An 18,672-nucleotide genomic window follows, 5' to 3' on the forward strand; every position below is an offset into this window, starting at 1 on the left:
CTCTAGTTGTGCACCAGATCGAGGTTGGTGCACAATTTTTTTTTGTTTTTCTTTTGTTTTTTTCTTTTTAAATTTATTTTTCGGGAGACTTAGTATATAGAACTGGAAAAAAATGACTGCGTTAAACTTAATGTGATAGGAATTGAAAATATCCTTCGTCAATTTGTGATTTTGGATGGTTTATAACTGATATATAAATTGATTGTAACAACCAACACGTTAAAGACATAGTTGACCTTGGGAGTCATAGTATTATGACGCATAGTGTTATATGTCCGGTCATAATACTATGACCAGTCAGTCATAATAATATGAGTCATTGTCTATGAGTCAAATTATAACAGTATGAGTCAAAATGTTCGGTCATAGTCTGGTCATATTATTATGACTAGCCATAAGGCAGTCATAGTGATATGATCATCCGGTCATAATATTATGTCTGAAATGACCCATAGTGTTATGACTGACACACTATGACTGCCTTATGACCGGCCATTACATAGTGTTATGATTGACCATTTCTAATGACTCGATGACGACTAGAAATAATTGCATGTTGATTAACAGTTATTATTTTGAAAATTATTTTGGAATGGTTACTGGATTGAACGTCTTCATCAAGTACAATGGACATTGGAACCGCACTTCAAGATACGTCAATTGTGAAATAAAGGGGATATTGGTCCCCACCAATACAACTTATATTGGTCTTATAGATTTGGTGAGAAATATGCTTGGAATTCGGCCACAAGAAAAAAGTTTATCCTTAACATATGTTGTTGAAGACAGGGAAGCTCCAGTGAAGATATCGTCTGACTATGATGTCACATTCTATCAACGGTATCCCTTCCTCCAAAGCCTTTCTTTTCTTCTAGGATGACAAAAAATGGTAAAAAAAAACAATAAATAAAAAAAACAAGAAAAGCAAACAAAGTTGTTAACCAAAGTACTATGAGTAGCACACTAAGAGTCTGACCATTGGGCAGCCATAGTACTATGACCGACGGTCATAATTCTATGACCGCCCATCATGCAAGCTCGCTCATAGTGTTATGACTTATAGCTGCTCATAAGGCAGTCACATAGTGCGGTCACAGTACTATGACCGACGGTCATAATGCTATGACCGCAGGCTCATAAGTCAGGCAGTCACACTATGAGCCTGCATGCCTGATGGCCGGCCCTAGAATTATGACCATCAGTCATAGTACTATGACCGCACGATGTGCCTGTCTTATGACCGATCATAACACAATTACCGACCGGTCATAATGATATGATCGCCCATCAGGCAGAGTCACAGACCAAATAAGGAGCACAATGACAATAAAAAATTTCAAATAACTAACCTTATCTACTTTTATCTCCCCCTCCAAAGCCTTTCTCTTCTTCTAAGATGACAAAAAATGGTAAAAGAAAAAAAAAATACCTAAGAAAAAAAAAACAACTAAACAAGAAAAACCAACAAAGTTTTCACTTTTGTCTCGGAATCCGCCATTGACCTCGTCTGTTTCGTGATTGATTTCTCTAAATACCTAAGAAAAAAAAAACAACTAAACAAGAAAAACCAACAAAGTTTTCACTTTTGTCTCGGAATCCGCCATTGACCTCATCTGTTTCGTGATTGATTTCTCCAGCGAAGAATGTTAGGAGGGTGAGGTTTCCTCGGTTCGTGCTTATGGGTTAGGCATTGATTTCTCTGGCGAGGTTCGTGGGTTCTCATCGTCTGATTCTGGGTTCGTGGGTTCTCGCTGCGTGGGTGTTCGCTATTATGGGTTCTCACTGTCGTGGGTTTGTCGGTGCTCAAGGTGGTAGACGGTGGTGGTTGTTGGGGTTTCTTGGTCTCTGTGCACACCCACGTTCTTTCTCCTCCTCTTCTCTACCTTGAATATTTGAATTTTATAAGGCTTCAAAATATATTCAAGGCTTCAAAAATGAAGTGGGGCACAATTGTCATTTTAACTCAAGTATAAACGGCATGGTCCCACTTTTACTGACATGGCAATGCTAATTGTGAAAGTACACCAAAATGGTGCTCAAAATAATAATAATTTATTTAGGAGTGCTATTATTGAAATTTACCCTTAAAACAATTCAACTTTGATCCGATCCAATATACATTTCACCACTAGGAACTATATCAATGTATATACTCATAGAGTCCCACCTCCAACTGCATATCATATTATTCCCTGGATTGTGGATCATATTCTTTAGACTATCATCTTTAGATTCTTGTTCTTCTCATTACATGCCCGATCTAATGACTTAGAATGACAGTCTCAGACTTCTAGTTTTCTTATCATACATTCAACTATTATGAACTTAAAGATGACAATACATAGATATATAAAATAAATAAATCTTTATTAATAATTAAAATGTCTCAAAAGCATTGTTACACTTATTCCTAAGGGCATAAATGCTAACAAACCTTGGTATCGATTTAGAATAGACACTTTCCGTAGAGAGGATGAAATGAATGCCTCCGTGAAGCGCCTTTCCGAATCTCACAGTAGTTAACTAACGGTGGAGACCAGTGGGTCGTACTTTCATACAACCCTCTCCCACTTAATATTTTGTAAATATGTATTTATTTAAAAATCATCTCATGTTTTTCAGACTCTAATAAAATAAATAATTTATTTTATCAGATATGCGAAATTCTAAAGTTTAACTTTTAAATTAAATTTCACATAATGATATTTTTTTTTTTGCAAATCAAAATTGCAACTATAATTAATTTAATCTTATTAAATTAATTTGGTGCATAAATTTTATTTTATTTTTCAAAACTCTTTTAACAAATTAAAGTAAATAATAATATGCTAGTGTATGCATGACATGTTATAAACATATGAGTAGGCACACTAAGTCTAAAATGACATGTTATATTCATGGACATATATCATATAATTATCAACATAAAATATAAATTTAGGCAATTGGCTATTGAGATGGCATTTTGACTGAGTCATATGGATATTTAAAAATTACAATCCAATCGAATAAATAATAAATTAAATTACAATAATTTTTAATTCCCATTACATTCAATAGGTTTTCAAAATTTCTTCGGTTCTTCAAATGTATTCATCATCAGGTCAGGTACCTTTCATTTCTTCCTGGAACAATTCTGGAAAAAAAAAATTGAACGAACAATAAGGGAGCACGGGGCATGCGGGGTGAGCAGGTCGAAGGGGTGCATAGTGGGAGGCGTGCGCAAGGTGTGCGGTTGTGCTTGTTCGCAGGGGCGCAAGGCTTTGAGACTCTCAGATGGTGCAGGGAAATAGGGGCACATGGGTGCATGGACGTAGGGATGTAGGGACGCGCGGATGTTGGGAGAAAAATAATATCCCTAATTCTAGAGTTATAATAATTCCTATACTTGAAGGTTTAAAAATTTGCTAATTGAATTAAAAAAATTAAAAAAAATGTAACCGATCTATAGAGCCATATAATTAAAGACCAAAAGCATTCATCTATACATTCATGCATTCATTCCATTTATCACATGAACAAAAAAAATAAATAAAACATGCATAATGCAAAGTACATACCCGTCACATACATGTATAATTAAATATCACATATTTAATATAAATATAGATTATCGCATAATCAGAGTATAAATTAATATAGTCTATAAACTTGGCTCTGATAGCAATTGTTTGTTTCCAAAAGGATTTCAGGTGTGGAAACTATCAGTATGGATTGTGTATAACAAAAGATTTTGTAAAATTTTTTAAACACTCTGTAGAATATATTAATTTATACATGAACAAATTAATGTATTTAATTTATTAATTTACTTACCGAATGATTAGACTGATAACTTGAATTCTTAATAATTAATTAACTAATTATATTAATTATAAAAGTGACTCCACTATAAACTTGGAATTGCACTCTCGAAAACATAGATATAATTTACTTTTAAGAACTTGAAGTGTCTATTTAATATAGTCACTACATATATATCAATCCTCGCTAAATAATTCATAATTAGAGTTAGGTGAAATCGTTAACCTCTCTAATTACGTCTTTTTCCTTGAGTACCATTTATTCTCTAATGAATAGTATACTTATAAAACACATCAAAGAATATGAGTTCATTACTTACAAGTACTGAATCAACCCTAAAGGAAATTATTTCTCTACTTCTTCAATTAGAAGGAATAGATTCAATCTCGTATATTAACATTTTCGTCTACCTATTTCATCATGCTCCAAGATACAAGAAATAGGATTTCTAATTTCAAAATCCATACCGAATAAGTTAGAAGACACAAATCTATAAATGTAAGTATGCTAATAACTCAGGACTAAGATCATTCTCTACATGACCATCAGTAGACTTGATTTGAATTTCTATACTTAATGGAAATTATCAGAAACTCAAATCACGTTTATGTCCTAATTCTACATAATCTTAATATGCATAATACACTCATTCAATATCTCTCCATATTAACAATGTGGATAACATCGTTCCATTCTTAATGGGAATGACATGTATTAATAATGTTTTAATTAAAAATTGTTAAACTTTAATTAAATTCATTACACACATATTCTAATTATTATCTTTAAATATTATCCTCTCACATATAATACTTCTATATAATATTTAAGGTTACATAAATAATCACGAAATTTTTAATGATATTCATAAAGTATTCAATAAGATATGCACATAAAATAATAAAAAAATCTCTTTTATTAATTAAATAATAAATATCCAACATACATTTCATGTTTTTAAAACTCCATTCACAACAAGATAAAAGTTAAAGCTCAGATTCAAGGGTTTAAGAGGTTTGGAATAAGCATAATATGAAGGTTAGAGGTAGTAGTGGGGTTAACTATTCATAGTTTTTTGTTTTAAAATTTTTACAGGTAGCCCATTTGGCAGTGTTTTCAAAATAGTTTTGTTTCGACTCAACGATGGTTTGGTTTGGACTGTTTAAGGTTAAGAATAAAAGTGTTTACAATATTTTGAGATGGGAATGGGAGAGGGAAGATAATAAGCGGAGGTTAGGGTTTTATTAATGGGGTATTTTTTAGATTTACCCTCGAACTTGTACGATTTTAGCAATTTACTTTATGAACTTTTAATTTTGTCAAGTTTCCCCCTCAACTTATAAAATGTGCAATTTGTACAACTTTGGAGGTGATTGTATTAATTTAGTGTTCAAAAAGCACGTTTGACGAAAAATTCTAACATCCCAATTTAAATGAAACACAAATTTTTAAATTCTCAAGTTTTAATGCCTTAAAACTAATAAAAAAATCTGAACAAATTTAGTGGAAATATAGCACATTACAATAAATTTACAAGTTTGAGGGTTGCTTGTCAAAATTAAAAGTTTGAAGGGTAATTTGCTAAACACAATAAGAGTTAAGGGAATAATTGTGCTAAAAACCTTTTATTACATATTGTTAATACTAATCGACAAAAGGATAATATTAAGCTTTTTTTGAACAAAAAATATCATTAATAAATTAACAAATTATACAAATAGTTATAAATGACCACAACTTACAAGGGAATTGGACCCTAAACATTAACTGGATCCACAGTGAAGACGGATGAAGCACAAGGGTGAACACAAGTGTTAAGACCCAATGGGGAAAGACCTACTCAACACGAACAAAGTGCGACCAAGGCTCATTAACAAGAACCACTACAGTCGATGAATAAAACTAGTCAACCGAGACCAAATCCCTAATACTAGAGACATAAGCGACAGAGACTAGAAACAAATCTAGATATAAACAAACACACACACTGTTGATAACCAACTGAGACAGGTGGGACACATAAATAATCTCGGTATGTGGAAAACCCACCTCCATGATTACAATACATAAACTTAGCAAAAACATCGCCTTTATTAGATCCAAACAAAAACTAAAAATAAAAGGGTCTCAAAACACATGACGAAGCCTTCAATAACAGGATGCCTCCTAAGTCCAAGTAGACCAAAAAAGGCAGCACTGCGAGAAAAGGAGAGGGTCACGGACGAAAATCAAATCTATCGATGAGTGGAAGGCACGCAGCATTATCGCGGATACCCTAACGAACCTTGCACTGGACTAGAGGCGACATGGTGCCTAGAGGACCAAATCCTCCAAATTGTAGTCCCATCCTGACGTCCATGCTCCCCCAAATAGTGGCTGAAGGCGCGACCTCTGTCGTTCCCAATAACACCGAAACCCACCCCAGTAGGGATTTGACTTCCATTACCCATCATCCTCAACCAAGCATCCGTGCGCCCTAAGACCCATCTCCAAGGCCGGGAATCTCACGGCCCACCCCAAGGTGGGGGCCGGATTTCGACCCTCCCACTCAAACTAGTTGTAACGCACAAAAGAAACGATGAAAACCCTAGGGGAAAGTCGAGAATAAATAGCACTTCTTGTTAGTTTCCAAAACTTTTTCGAATGCGGAAGTGTATATGTGCGGGCCATGTATGACAAAAATTTTAATAAAACTTTTGAATACTCTATAGAATATATTAATTTATGCAATAATAAATAGATACTTAGCGAACAATTAGGCGGATAACTTGAGGTCTTTGACCACGAACAGTCCTTGCTCCAAGCATTCTCAGAAAAATCCTAATCTTTCTCGTCTAGTCCTTGAAATATGCAAGACGTAAAATGTTGGCTCTAATATCGAACTATCAGATTTGATCACTTGCTAATTTGTAATACTTCACTATCAACGCATGCACGGGAAGTAACTAGGAATTAGAAGAACTTTTCTTCTCTTAAAATTCGGCCACCTATGGAATTTTTTAGAGCAAACATTTTGTTCTCTAATTTTCTATTGTCTCATATTTATAAAACACTAGGAAGACCCATTTACTTTAACTTGAAGACAAAGCAATAGAAAATTGGCTATTTTAAATCACATTTAAAATACAATTTTCCATTTAATTTTAGAAACAAAATTCTCCCTTCCCATATATTATACCGCCAGTCACACCACAGGGAGACCTCCCTCAGGTTGGCGCAAATAACAGACAGGATAGAGAAAAAATTCCTCCTTAATCCAGTTTCTAATTTTAGCTCAAATTCAAATTTAAATAAAGTCAAACTTTACTTTCCTTTTTGAATTTGATTGTAAAACTTGGCAAACAAGTACATCGGATACCTTGGAGAACAAGCAACTGAATCCCGGTAGGATTCACCCTATGCCAAGCGCCAACACCTCCCTATGCTCGAGCATGTAGCCTTCTGTGGTCCCACCACAATGTGTTCTAAAATTAATTTAATTAAATAATCTCATTATTTATTTTGAGTGATATTAAATCCCAATAATTCACCTTGTCTTACAAATATTACAAAGACGACGCAGTGACTCATGAACCTATAATTCTGAGCTCCAATAAAATTAATAATTAATTAAACTCTTTAATTAATTAGTTAATTCTATTAATTCTAAAAGTTACTCGACTAAAAGCTTGGAATTGCACTCTTGAAATTATAGACATAAGTGACTTCAGAAACTTGAAGTGTCTATTTGATATAATCACTACATATAGATCAATCCTCCGTAAATAATTCATAATTAGAACTAGGTAAAATCTGTTAACGTCTCTAATTACATTTTATCATTGAGTACCTTTAATACTCTAATGAATAGTATATTCATAAAACACATTCATGAATAAGAGGTCATTACTTATTCAAGTACCGAATCAATTCTCAAGAGAATTATTTAACAACTTCTTTAAAGAAGAAGGAATGGATTCCACCTCATATATTATCATTCCCGACTATTCATTTAATCATGTTTCCTATATACAAGGAATAGAATTTAGGATCTCGAAATCCATACCGAGTAAGTAAAAAAAAAACACGAATCCATAAATAGGAGTTTACTAATAACTCAGGATTAAGATCATTCCATATATGACCATCGGTGGACTCAAAATTTGATTTTCTATAATTAATGAAAATTATCATAAAATCAAATTGTGTCTGTGTCCCAGTTCTACATAATCTTATAATGCATAATACACTCATTCAACAACCATGTATATTAATGATGTGGATAACACCATTTCATTCTTATGAGAATGAAGTGTATTAGTAATATTTTAATTAAAGATTTCGTAACTTTAATTAAATTCATTACGAACATATTTCGATTATCATCCTTAAATACTATCATCTCGTATATAACACTTATATATAATATTTAAGGTCAAATAAATAATCACGGAATTTTTAATGATATTCATAAAATATTCAATAATACATGCACATAAATAATGAATAAACTATTTTATTAATTAAATAATAAATATTTTTATTACATCTCATACTTTAAGGACATTATTCTTAACAAACAATTCCGTTTTGTTGTGATTTAAATTAGATTCTTTTGCCGATTTGAACACCCATAAATTTCTCCCTTTTTGCTCATGACTAGTCAAACGCGTGCTTTGCGTGGGTAACTTATTTAGAATAACGGTTATGCAAATCACTGAGGGAAAAAAGGGAGAGAGAAAAAAAGATAAAAGAAATAGAGACAAAAGCGCGAAAAAATATATGAAGTAAAGACAAAAAAAAAGTAAGAGAGATAAACTGTAGATATATTTTGCAACTGAACCTGTAATTTATGAGGATCACAGATAAAATATGTTAATGTAAGAATATATTTGAGAATAAATTAATTTAACAGAGTAATTAAATAAAATTATATTTTAAATAATTATAAAAAAATATTTTAAAATAAAATATTTTAAAATATATAAAAATTAAAGGTTAGATGATGCAATAACAAAATAAAGGAGGAAAAAAAAAGAAAAAAAAAAGAAAAACATGAAAAAAGAAGGAAAAAAAGCTATAAAAAAAAGAAAAGAAAAGCTCTAAAAAACGAGCTTATTCTCTCTTTTTAAGAAGAGAGAAGAGATTCATGCGTTAATACTTTTAGTAATGATGATAAATAAATAAAAATTCTTTAAAATAAAAAATTACTGTTTAAACAAAATAAAGAAAAAAAAAATCTGATATTTAGGACGAGGATAAATTAGATGATTATGTAATACAGAGTACAGACAAGCATTATGTACAAAGCTCGAGAAGAGGAGTCCATGGGAACAAACAGTCGAATAAGAGCGACTGCAAACACTTCTTAGTTCTCTTTTCTGCTCCTTCTACCCAAAAAAATAAATAAATAAATAAAAGCGGAATTTGGAAAATACCACCGATGTACATAAACACTGGAACACCTTCTTCTTCTTCATCTTGCTGCTGTTGGGGCCAATGGGACAAGGCAAATACGCCGCCGTTCCAATCTCTGTTCGTATCTCCAATATTATCGCGGCGAAAGCCACCGCCTCCTGTGTTTGTGTGCGCGGCTTCTCTTCCGAAAGATGACGACGGCGAGAGGTCTGCAATGGCGAAAGGCTCTGGAACGACGGCGAGGGGGCGGAGGCTGCTCAAGCTTCGCGAAGAGAAGAGGAAAAGGGAATACGATCGCCTCCACAACTATCCCACTTGGGCAAAGTCTCACTTTTTCCTTCTTTATCTTTTTTTTTTTTTTAAATGATATTTTTTGATATTTTTGAGAAAAAATTTTGTTTTTTGTTTTTTGTTTCTTTTTCTTTACAGAGTGTTGGAAGACGCGTGCAAAGATGATGATGAGCTCAGAGCCGTTCTTGGGGATAGCATTGGAAATCCTGAGCTTATGAGGAAGAAGGTATGTGTTGTTTGGTTTTCTTTCTATCCTCTTTTCCGTTTTTTTTTTTTTTTTTTTGTTTTCCTAATTTGTCATTTATTTTATTTTGATTAGTTTGTTGGTTATTCCATCTACAATACAATGCTATAATTAATGTATAAATTATAAATTTAATATTTGAGTATAAAAAATACTATTTATTGTGTTAAATTTACCCGCAAGTCCAGCACATGACAAATTTTGGCATTTTATTTGTATTAGTTGAAATGTTTATTTTTTCGTGTAATTATTGTACATTTCGCATTTTCTAATTATTTTTAAATTAAAAGTATACTTTTACAACTTTTAAAGTTTAATGATTATGAGAAAAAAAAAATTAGCATTTTAAAAAACATTATGTATTAGTGCACAAATAAAAATAACATATCATATTATACTTTTTAATATCAAATATACAATTGGCATTAGGATTTGCATTTGATATGGTGTTATATTTTTATATATTGAGTTCTCCATTCAAGGTCAACAATGAAAAAAAAAGGAGGGGAAATATTTGCAAGAATATAACGACCCCTAACATACGCGTCTATTTTTTTTTTTTTTTTTTTTTTGGCTATACATTTACATAGTTATGGTTACTTTTGCCTCTATTTCTACATTTTACTCCATGAAGGCTTGTCTGTATATATGAATACATATATGCGACTTTGTTTCTGGTTTGTGCCTTTGAGTTACTTTTCTTTTCATCTTACAACTTCACCATTCAACGATGAACTTGGTTTGTTAATGACTTTAGCTACTTACAGGTCTCAGTCAGAATGTTTCCACTGAAATACAAAGATATATTCTTTTGGGGTTGAATGAAGTTGTTAGATCATCGTAAAATAGCCAAATGCAATGCTAGAGTCAATCCCTAAACAATTGTAACTAATTTGTAGAAATCTGAAGTATAATCCTTTAAATATGCGATTACTATCAGCAGGTCATTTGGTGGGTTGGTGAAGTTGCTCCTTATCCTTAACAAGGTCTTAGATTCGAGTCAATCCCAATGTAGTGGATGGGGCATATATTGTGGAATTACTCTTGAGGACCTCAATTTTGGGCTTTTTGTTTTGTTTTTTTTTTTTTACTATTTTTCCACAGATATGTCATTTTTAATGAGGTTGGTTTGCTACTAAATTGATCGAAGGAATCTGAAATTAGAATAACTTTTCTATGAGATGACGTTGTGATGCTTTAGAAGATATGCTGCAGGTTGAAGAAAGGGTTCGGAAAAAGGGTAGAGACTTCCGAAAATCAAAAACTGGTTCGGTTCTTTCTTTCAAAGTCAGCTTTAGAGAGTAATTTTCCTCCTCTCTACAACATACTCATTTGATTCTTCTCTTATCTATTTAAGCCTTTGTCTCAATTCGTCGAGTGCAAGGTAATGAATTATAGTTCTGATTCTATCACCTTTTTCTTTTTGGTGCTGACAGCTTCAACCCTGTTGATTCCTATATATGGTTTGAACTATATGGATCACCATCTGATCGAGATGTTGATCTCATTGGTAGTGTAAGTGAAACCTTTCCTGCTAAGTTTCAGTTCATGCTACAATGAGCGTCTTAGATGGTAAATATTAAAGAAGACGACGAAGAAACGTGGTTTCTAATTGTGTTTAGATTTATGGCTAGAGCTTTTCTTCGGATTATTCGTTCTGTAGGACATGTTCATTTACTGTAGGAAAACTTGCAGGTGATTCAGTCGTGGTATGTTATGGGCCGCTTGGGTTCCTTCAACTCTACTAACCTTCAGGTTTGGCCTTTCTTCTTGTCTTCTTTTACATCAAACTTTTTCCTGCTTCTGTTTTTGAAAAAGTTATGCAGCAATATTCTATGATATCAACACTAATTTGTTTCTATCATTATGTCCGTTCATACTATGACATAATATGCTACACGTGCCTGTAAACCTGTGATGACTAAGTTTAGGTCATGATATTAATTTGCATGTTGGGAAAGAAATTGCCTTCTTAGGAATAACTTGAGTTGCTCCTTGTTAAGATAGTCGCAACAACAAGATGGCTTTCATGGTTTACTTGGCCAATCGGTGATTTGTTATGGGATATAATTTGCAATTTTCATGAAAAAGACACTTGAAAGCTAGTGATGGCTAAGTAGCAATAAATTTCATCTACTTAGCATGATGCACATGGTTAAAAGTAACGAGCATGTAATGACGATGTTTTCTCAAGTTTCAATGGCAGAACTTGTAGCCTGCCGGTTTCTTTCCTTTTTTCCTAGAAGCATGAATTATATCAGTACAAACATATGTTGACTGATCTATGTGCTATCTTACTTGGCATCTTAATTGCTAAACTTGTGATTAGATTATCGACGAAATTATTAGAGTTCTTAATCGTTGGGAAATTTTGTATTAGCTTTCACTAAGTAACTATCTTAAATGGAGAAAGAGAACTTGATTTGTAAAGTTTGTTAGAAAGTTGCTTTTCCTTGGGCATTTTACTAGAAAGCTTTAGCACCACAAAAGTAGTCAATGCCTAAGTTGTTACCGTACACATTAGACGGATTGTTCTCGTTATTTGGAGCTCTTTTTTTTTCCCTGATATTCCTGTTACAGTGATGCTCATATTTATAATGCTCAAAGATGGTAATAGAAAGTATTGGCAGCTGGCAAATTCGTCTATGGACTACGACCCCTTGTACGATGCAGAGAAGGGTTTCAAAGTGATGCCTTCGTCATTCCATGATATCGGCGACGTTGAATTTCAGGACAACTGGGGCCGTGTTTGGTATTGCCTGATGGACTCTCTGCATTTTGGTTTAAAATCATGTTAAAAATTCTTCTACTTATCCTTCTTCACAGAAGAGTTTTCAAAATCCTGTTACTATTGTTTTGCAGGGTTGACCTCGGAACATCAGATTATTTTGCCATTGATGTGCTCCTCAACTGCTTGACAGTCTTAAGTTCAGAGTGAGTTACCGTAGTTTTGTCAGTTAAGTGCACTTTGATATTTCTTTTAAAGGTCTGCAAATCTTGACTAGTAATTGCTATATATTGTATTGTCATACTCATTGGTAGGTATTTAGGAATCCAACAGATAGTCTTTGGCGGTCGTGGCATGGGTGATTGGGAAGAAGGGATGACAAACCCCGAGTATGGATACAAGTACTTCAAGATCTGACCTATTTTTCGGGATCATAGTTTTCTTTTTCTTCTTTTTTTTTTTTTTTTTTTTTTTTTTTGGGGTTTTTTCTTTTTTTTTTTTTTTTTTTTTTTTTTTTTTTTTTTTTTTTTGGGGTACTGTCCATTTCAATTTAGAATTTTTTCAGAGCTCGTGTACGCGTATGTCATGTATCTATCCTATGTTTTGGAAGGCAGAGTAGGGGTGCATGTGAAAAAATTTGTTTTAAGTCAACTTGTCTCAGACTATTGAATTTTTGTTTTGTATCAACTTTAGTGCAAGGTGACACAAAAGCAATAATTAAAGGACCATTTGTGAAATTACATTACTTTAGAATATGTTTTGACTAATTTCATATATTTAAGAGGTGAATGATTCATTTTCAAAATTCGACAGCTATCTTAAACTAGGGTACACAAGTTATTTGGACGTGTTTGGAATTCGTTTCAAAATGATTTTATTTTTTGTATGAAAATGAAAATGAAAACGTTTTCAATCTCAGATAGAAATTATTTTTGAAAATACGTTTGGTAGTTTTATCAAGAGATTGATTTCAATGTAAAAAAATTCATTAATATCTCTCTTTCTCTCTCTTTGCTTGAGAGATGAGAAAATAAAAATAAAAAATGAAAAATGACTAAAAGTCGTTTTTCATTTCTCTCTCATTTTACACTAAACTAAAAAATCGTTTTCATTTCTGTTTTTTGTCTTTATTGCGTCAAACATCGTTTTAGAAACGTTATCATTTTTTTTATCAAAAAACGTGAAAAACGAAAGCAAAATCAATTCCAAACACGACCATTATTTTTTAGTACGTAGATATATTCATTAAGCTAGTACTGTTTCTTATAAACTCTTCATACAAAAGAATTATAAACTTAGCTAGTTACCAACAAAAAGGGGGTAAGATTAAAAATACAAATATGACAGAAAGATGTGTAGTGATAACCATAGCCCCACTTTTTGTTTCCTCAAGGTTCAGCTTTTTAACACCCATTCAAAAACAATTTCAAACTTATATTATTTATTCAAACGTACACTTTAATTGCATATCCAAACGCTAGTTAGAACTGCAAGTTTAAACCACACTTTTCAGGCTTTACAGTTCAAATCGAAAAGCAAAATGTGTTCAGCTGCTATACTTCTTATCATCTTCCTTACATTTTAATTTTTTTCTTGGATTAATTAACAAAAGTCAGGGCAGCATGTAAAACCAAATATCACCTAGATATTGAAAAAGCTTTTAAGGCATAAAAGAGTAAATGATAAGAAGGATAACACTAGAGCACATTTTGCATTATATAATTAAAACTTGATTCAATCACTGTGTGAACTTCTGAACCTTCCATGCAAAAATTAAATGATAATAATAATAATAATGCATCATTCCACAAAGCTCTTTACATTCACTTCAATCCATAGTCAAGCTAAAAGGTGTTCAACAGTAACAAGAGAGCACAATGAACACAACTTGTTAGAGGATCAATGAAATGAAAAATAGTTCCTTTATACAAATTCTAAAGAGGGATTTTGTTCAAATATCGCCATCAAGAGAGCAAGTGAAATATTTGAAAACACGGTACTTAAATTGGGTGCAGGAATTCATGCCTCAACAATATTTAGGCTTTCGTTCAGTTCGCGAATTCGAGTTTTCAATTCGAGTTGATATGTGATTTTATGTGAAAGCGTTTTACTGTAGTAGAAAAATTAAATGTGACTTTTTATAAGAACTTTTAGCTATAACAAAATTGGAAGTGAAAACTTAAATTGGTAAAATGAACGATGATACAAATCCAGAATACTTGGCACCCATGTGAGCACATACAGTGATTGATTTAAGTACAGCTCAGTGGGGGCCCCCCGCTCAAATTTTTTTGAAAAAAATATTACTTTTAAAAATTTTACACTTAAGCATCCACTGAAATAATATATGTCACCACTAAAATAAATATATTTTTTTATATGTCCCTACTAAAATAATTTATTAAAAAAAATTTAGTGTACGTCTCCACTGAAGTGAAATGCAGACTGCGCCATGAAGCACATGCATTATTTCGAATGTAAGTAACAAGTTGATATGATCATATAACCAAAGCGATAAAAAAGAGACGTGCAATGAAAAGAGAACATCAATGCAAATTCCTGCCACGCTCAATTAACAGAGACGGTAAATCTGAGAAGACGCTATTTTCGCAAAGAGTAAAACGTAGAGAAATTGTTGTTTTAAACCAAATCCTAGAGCACACAAGACCATGAAAATCTTAGCAGCCCTCCAATAAGAAAACGTAAATCAAACTTAGCCGAGCTGTCCAAGAATTCATGGTGTTTGTTACTCCTTTACCTTAAAAAGTTCAGAAACGTTTGATTCATAGATTAAAATCATGTTATTAGAATCATTTTTTATTTACATATATTTTTTGTGAGAGAAAATATATAACAAATTACAAATTATAATTCAAATCAAAAAATAAATCTCCTAATCAAATAACCTCGAAGTGTTGTTACGAACTACTAAAGAGTTGGAAAGAAAGGTGCACCCATTCGACTAGATTTACATTCCAATGCTTCACATGCCACTCTAGGAGTGAACTTGGGCAGCATATTTTGCTACGTCATGTTGGGTTTTCGGCTTTAAATTAAGCCCAATTTTGTTTTGTCTTTTGCTTGGGCCCAAGGTCCATGACTTTGTCTCTAATTCGATTAAGCTAGCTATTCTCATTGATACACAGTTTTTTCTCTTTTATTTTTGTGTAGGAATATTTGATCATAGAATTATTTTTTGACAGTTAGAATTCTTACTTTTTGGGTTGAGAGATTTTAGGTGTATTCAGAATTTAGATGGTGGGAGATATTTGACATGCTTTTATAGTCTCCTTTGGTTATAGTAAAATTTCTTTGTTGTTTATGTTCGTGGATGTAGGTCAAAAGCCAAACTACGTTAAATCCTCGTGTCTCTTGGATTTTTTTTATTTTTCATATTTTTTTTCTCAAATCTATTTAATTTGACGTTTGACACAACAACTGGTATCAAAGCGTTGGTTTATTCGTCAAATTACTGACGAGACTTGTAGCTTTGTATATGACTAAGTCTCTCACCAATTAGCTCTATCTAAAACATCGTTTGTACACTCTTCGCATGTCAAAAGGTACATCTATTTAAAGTCATCTTGATGAATTTAATAAAATTATTCTGGATTTAAAAAATATTGATGTGGAAATTGATGATAAGGACCAAACCCTAATTTTGTTATGTTCTTTACCTGGTTCGTATGAACACTTTATTGATACTATGCTATATGGTAGAGACACTATTTCTTTGAAACATGTTAAGGTGTCTTTGAATTCTAAAGAACTGAAGAAAAATGCATTTTTAAATTACAGTGATTAGTAACTTGCAATTTTTATGAACATGCATCATTAGTAATGTTGGAAAAACATGGTTTATGAACCATGTTAAGAGGACATTTTGAGACTAGATTTTGAGTGGGGTCCACTTAGTTTTATGGAAGATCGAAGTGGGTTCCAGTTCTCCTTTGTGAGTGTTGAGTAAAAATATTTATTAATATTAAAATAATATTTCACACACAACATAATTTCACCTATACTAGAATTTAATTAGCATATGAGTTTATTATTTTTAGTTCGACCCATTCAAGATTATAAGAATAACCTCTTAATTACAATCCCTTGGTACAAGGGAAAACTTTTTTATTCCAATTAAAATAGTAAATTCTATTTTTTTTTTTTTGTGAATTTGATAAGTTAGGGCTGATTTAAATAAGAATAACCTCTTAATTACAATCTCTTGGTACAAGGGAAAACTTTTTTATTCCAATTAAAATAGTAAATTCTATTTTTTTTGTGAATTTGATAAGTTAGGGCTGATTTAAATAAGAATAACCTCTTAATTTCAATCCCTTGGTACAAGGGAAAACTTTTTTATTCCAATTAAAATAGTAAATTCTATTTTTTTTGTGAATTTGATAAGTTAGGGTTGATTTAAAATTGCGGCTGAACTCGGTTAATCTAGCCGAGTTGCCTACATACCCCGTTGAGGGATCAAGCCACTTGTAGTTCGAATTTAGAATTGTGATTTGTGTTTAAATAATTTGGTTTTAAATTTAGAATTTGTATTTGGATAATTCCTAGGTGTATGACCGCCTGAGGAATTAAAAGAACTTTAAAAATTTAACTTGAAATTTGAAATTTGGATAATTCCTCGATATATGACCGTGTGAGGAATTAAAAGGCCTTTTTGAAATTTGATTTAAGATTTAAATTTGGATAATTTCTATGTTGAATTTAGTTTGGAATTTGTTGTAATTTCAAATTTGGATTTGAATAATTCCTCCGTATGAGAAATTAAAAGGATTTTAGAATTTTGACTTGAGATTTAAGTTTAGGTAATTCCAATGTCGAATTTAATTTGAATTTGAAAATTATAATTGCACATAGATTTTGTATTCAAAATGGAATCAAGTCTTCGTAGTTCTTGATTTGAAATTTAAAATTTAATAATTTGTGAATTTTAATATGAGATGAATGACCTCTTTGAATTTTTGGGGCAAATTATAATTTCATATTTTTCTTTTCCGTGATTTTTGAAACTAATCTCATCCTAATAGATATGTGATACACACATATTTTTTTAAATCTGTTTGGATTTCAACGGAAGATACTTAGGCCTCGTTCATTTCACCGATTCGAGTTTTCAATTTTAGGTTTCTACAATAAAAAAACTCTCAGAAAATATCACATCTAACTTTTTCTAATTAATTCCAACAAAGCTTTGGTCGGCAACAGGCTGACATTGAAGTCAACATCACTTTTTTTTTTAATTTTTTATATCCTCTATTTTTATTCTGATTAATTCCTTTTTATAATGTTTGAACATGATTGCCACCTCTATTTCTCAAAAATTGCCTCCACTCACACTCACATGGATTATAACAGTTTTGTAAACTTTCTCATGATGCTTTTCACCAGACTTTCAACTAACACATTTTTATTTTTGCTCATGCATCCACTTCCTCCATGAAATTATCCAACTTCCCACGTGACTATTTTTTTTTTTACTATTTTTTGTTTCAACAGTGAGATCTTCAAAACGGTATATTATACGTTCAAAATGGTACTTAGGTAAATGAGAAATTAATGTTTAAAGTGCACCCAATGAGTTGAAATCTTAAGGGAAATAAGGAGAAAAATCCTTATCCCATATCGAAACGGAATTAAAGGTCCATGGTGCTTATATAGGATTGCACATTTATTGATGTGTAATTTGGTAAGCAAAATGGCTCGTGTGTGACTGCGTCTTACGGGTACGAATGTTGCTAAAAAAAACCAGCCTCTGCTTGTTTTAATTTTTTCTAGCTCATATTTACTGGCAGTGTGATTGGGGTTTAATACCGAAATTAACCTACCATTAAGGCCTCAGATTAAAACGTTTTGTAACAGCCAAAACGTTTGGATTAATTGGAGAATTAATTGGAGATTAATACTAGTTTCTAATCCGTTTTGGCTTAATTGGAGAATTAATCGGGGATTAATACTAGTTTCGAATCCGGAATTGAAAGCTGAGAGCACCAACAGCCACCCTGAATGACTACAAATTGACATCTCTTCTCCATGTTTTGGACCCTACTTCATAAAACGCCTCTGATAGTCCTCTTGCCCTAGTCTAGGCTATTCTAAGGTCCCGTTCACTTTACCAATTTGAGTTTTTTTTATGGTAAAAAGCTCTCAGAAACAGTCACATCTAACTTTTTTACTACAGTAAAAAACTCTCACA

The 18,672-nt window shown here is 32.2% G+C and overlaps 1 protein-coding gene across 1 annotated transcript; it reads left to right on the top strand.

Annotated features, from left to right (window-relative positions):
* Positions 1 to 9,081: 9,081 nt before the first annotated feature.
* LOC21394298 lies at positions 9,082 to 12,939 on the top strand. The gene is made up of 8 exons (XM_010106888.2): positions 9,082 to 9,525; positions 9,631 to 9,718; positions 10,952 to 11,037; positions 11,173 to 11,251; positions 11,432 to 11,491; positions 12,367 to 12,488; positions 12,599 to 12,670; positions 12,779 to 12,939. Exons 1-8 carry the CDS (start codon positions 9,227 to 9,229, stop codon positions 12,879 to 12,881), a joined length of 909 nt encoding a protein of 302 aa, XP_010105190.1. The 5' UTR covers positions 9,082 to 9,226; the 3' UTR covers positions 12,882 to 12,939.
* The last annotated feature ends 5,733 nt before the right edge of the window (positions 12,940 to 18,672 follow it).

Source organism: Morus notabilis, unplaced genomic scaffold (genome assembly GCF_000414095.1).
Source record: "Morus notabilis unplaced genomic scaffold, ASM41409v2 Scaffold886, whole genome shotgun sequence".
In the NCBI taxonomy this organism is placed as follows: Eukaryota; Viridiplantae; Streptophyta; class Magnoliopsida; order Rosales; family Moraceae; genus Morus; species Morus notabilis.

Bases quoted from the DNA above. Each gene is read 5' to 3' on its own strand.
- LOC21394298 (XM_010106888.2), top strand. From the start codon at position 9,227: ATGTACATAAACACTGGAACACCTTCTTCTTCTTCATCTTGCTGCTGT. The intron at 9,719-10,951 runs GTATGTGTTGTT...GATATGCTGCAG, and splicing joins CTGAGCTTATGAGGAAGAAG to GTTGAAGAAAGGGTTCGGAA. The intron at 12,489-12,598 runs GTATTGCCTGAT...ATTGTTTTGCAG, and splicing joins GACAACTGGGGCCGTGTTTG to GGTTGACCTCGGAACATCAG.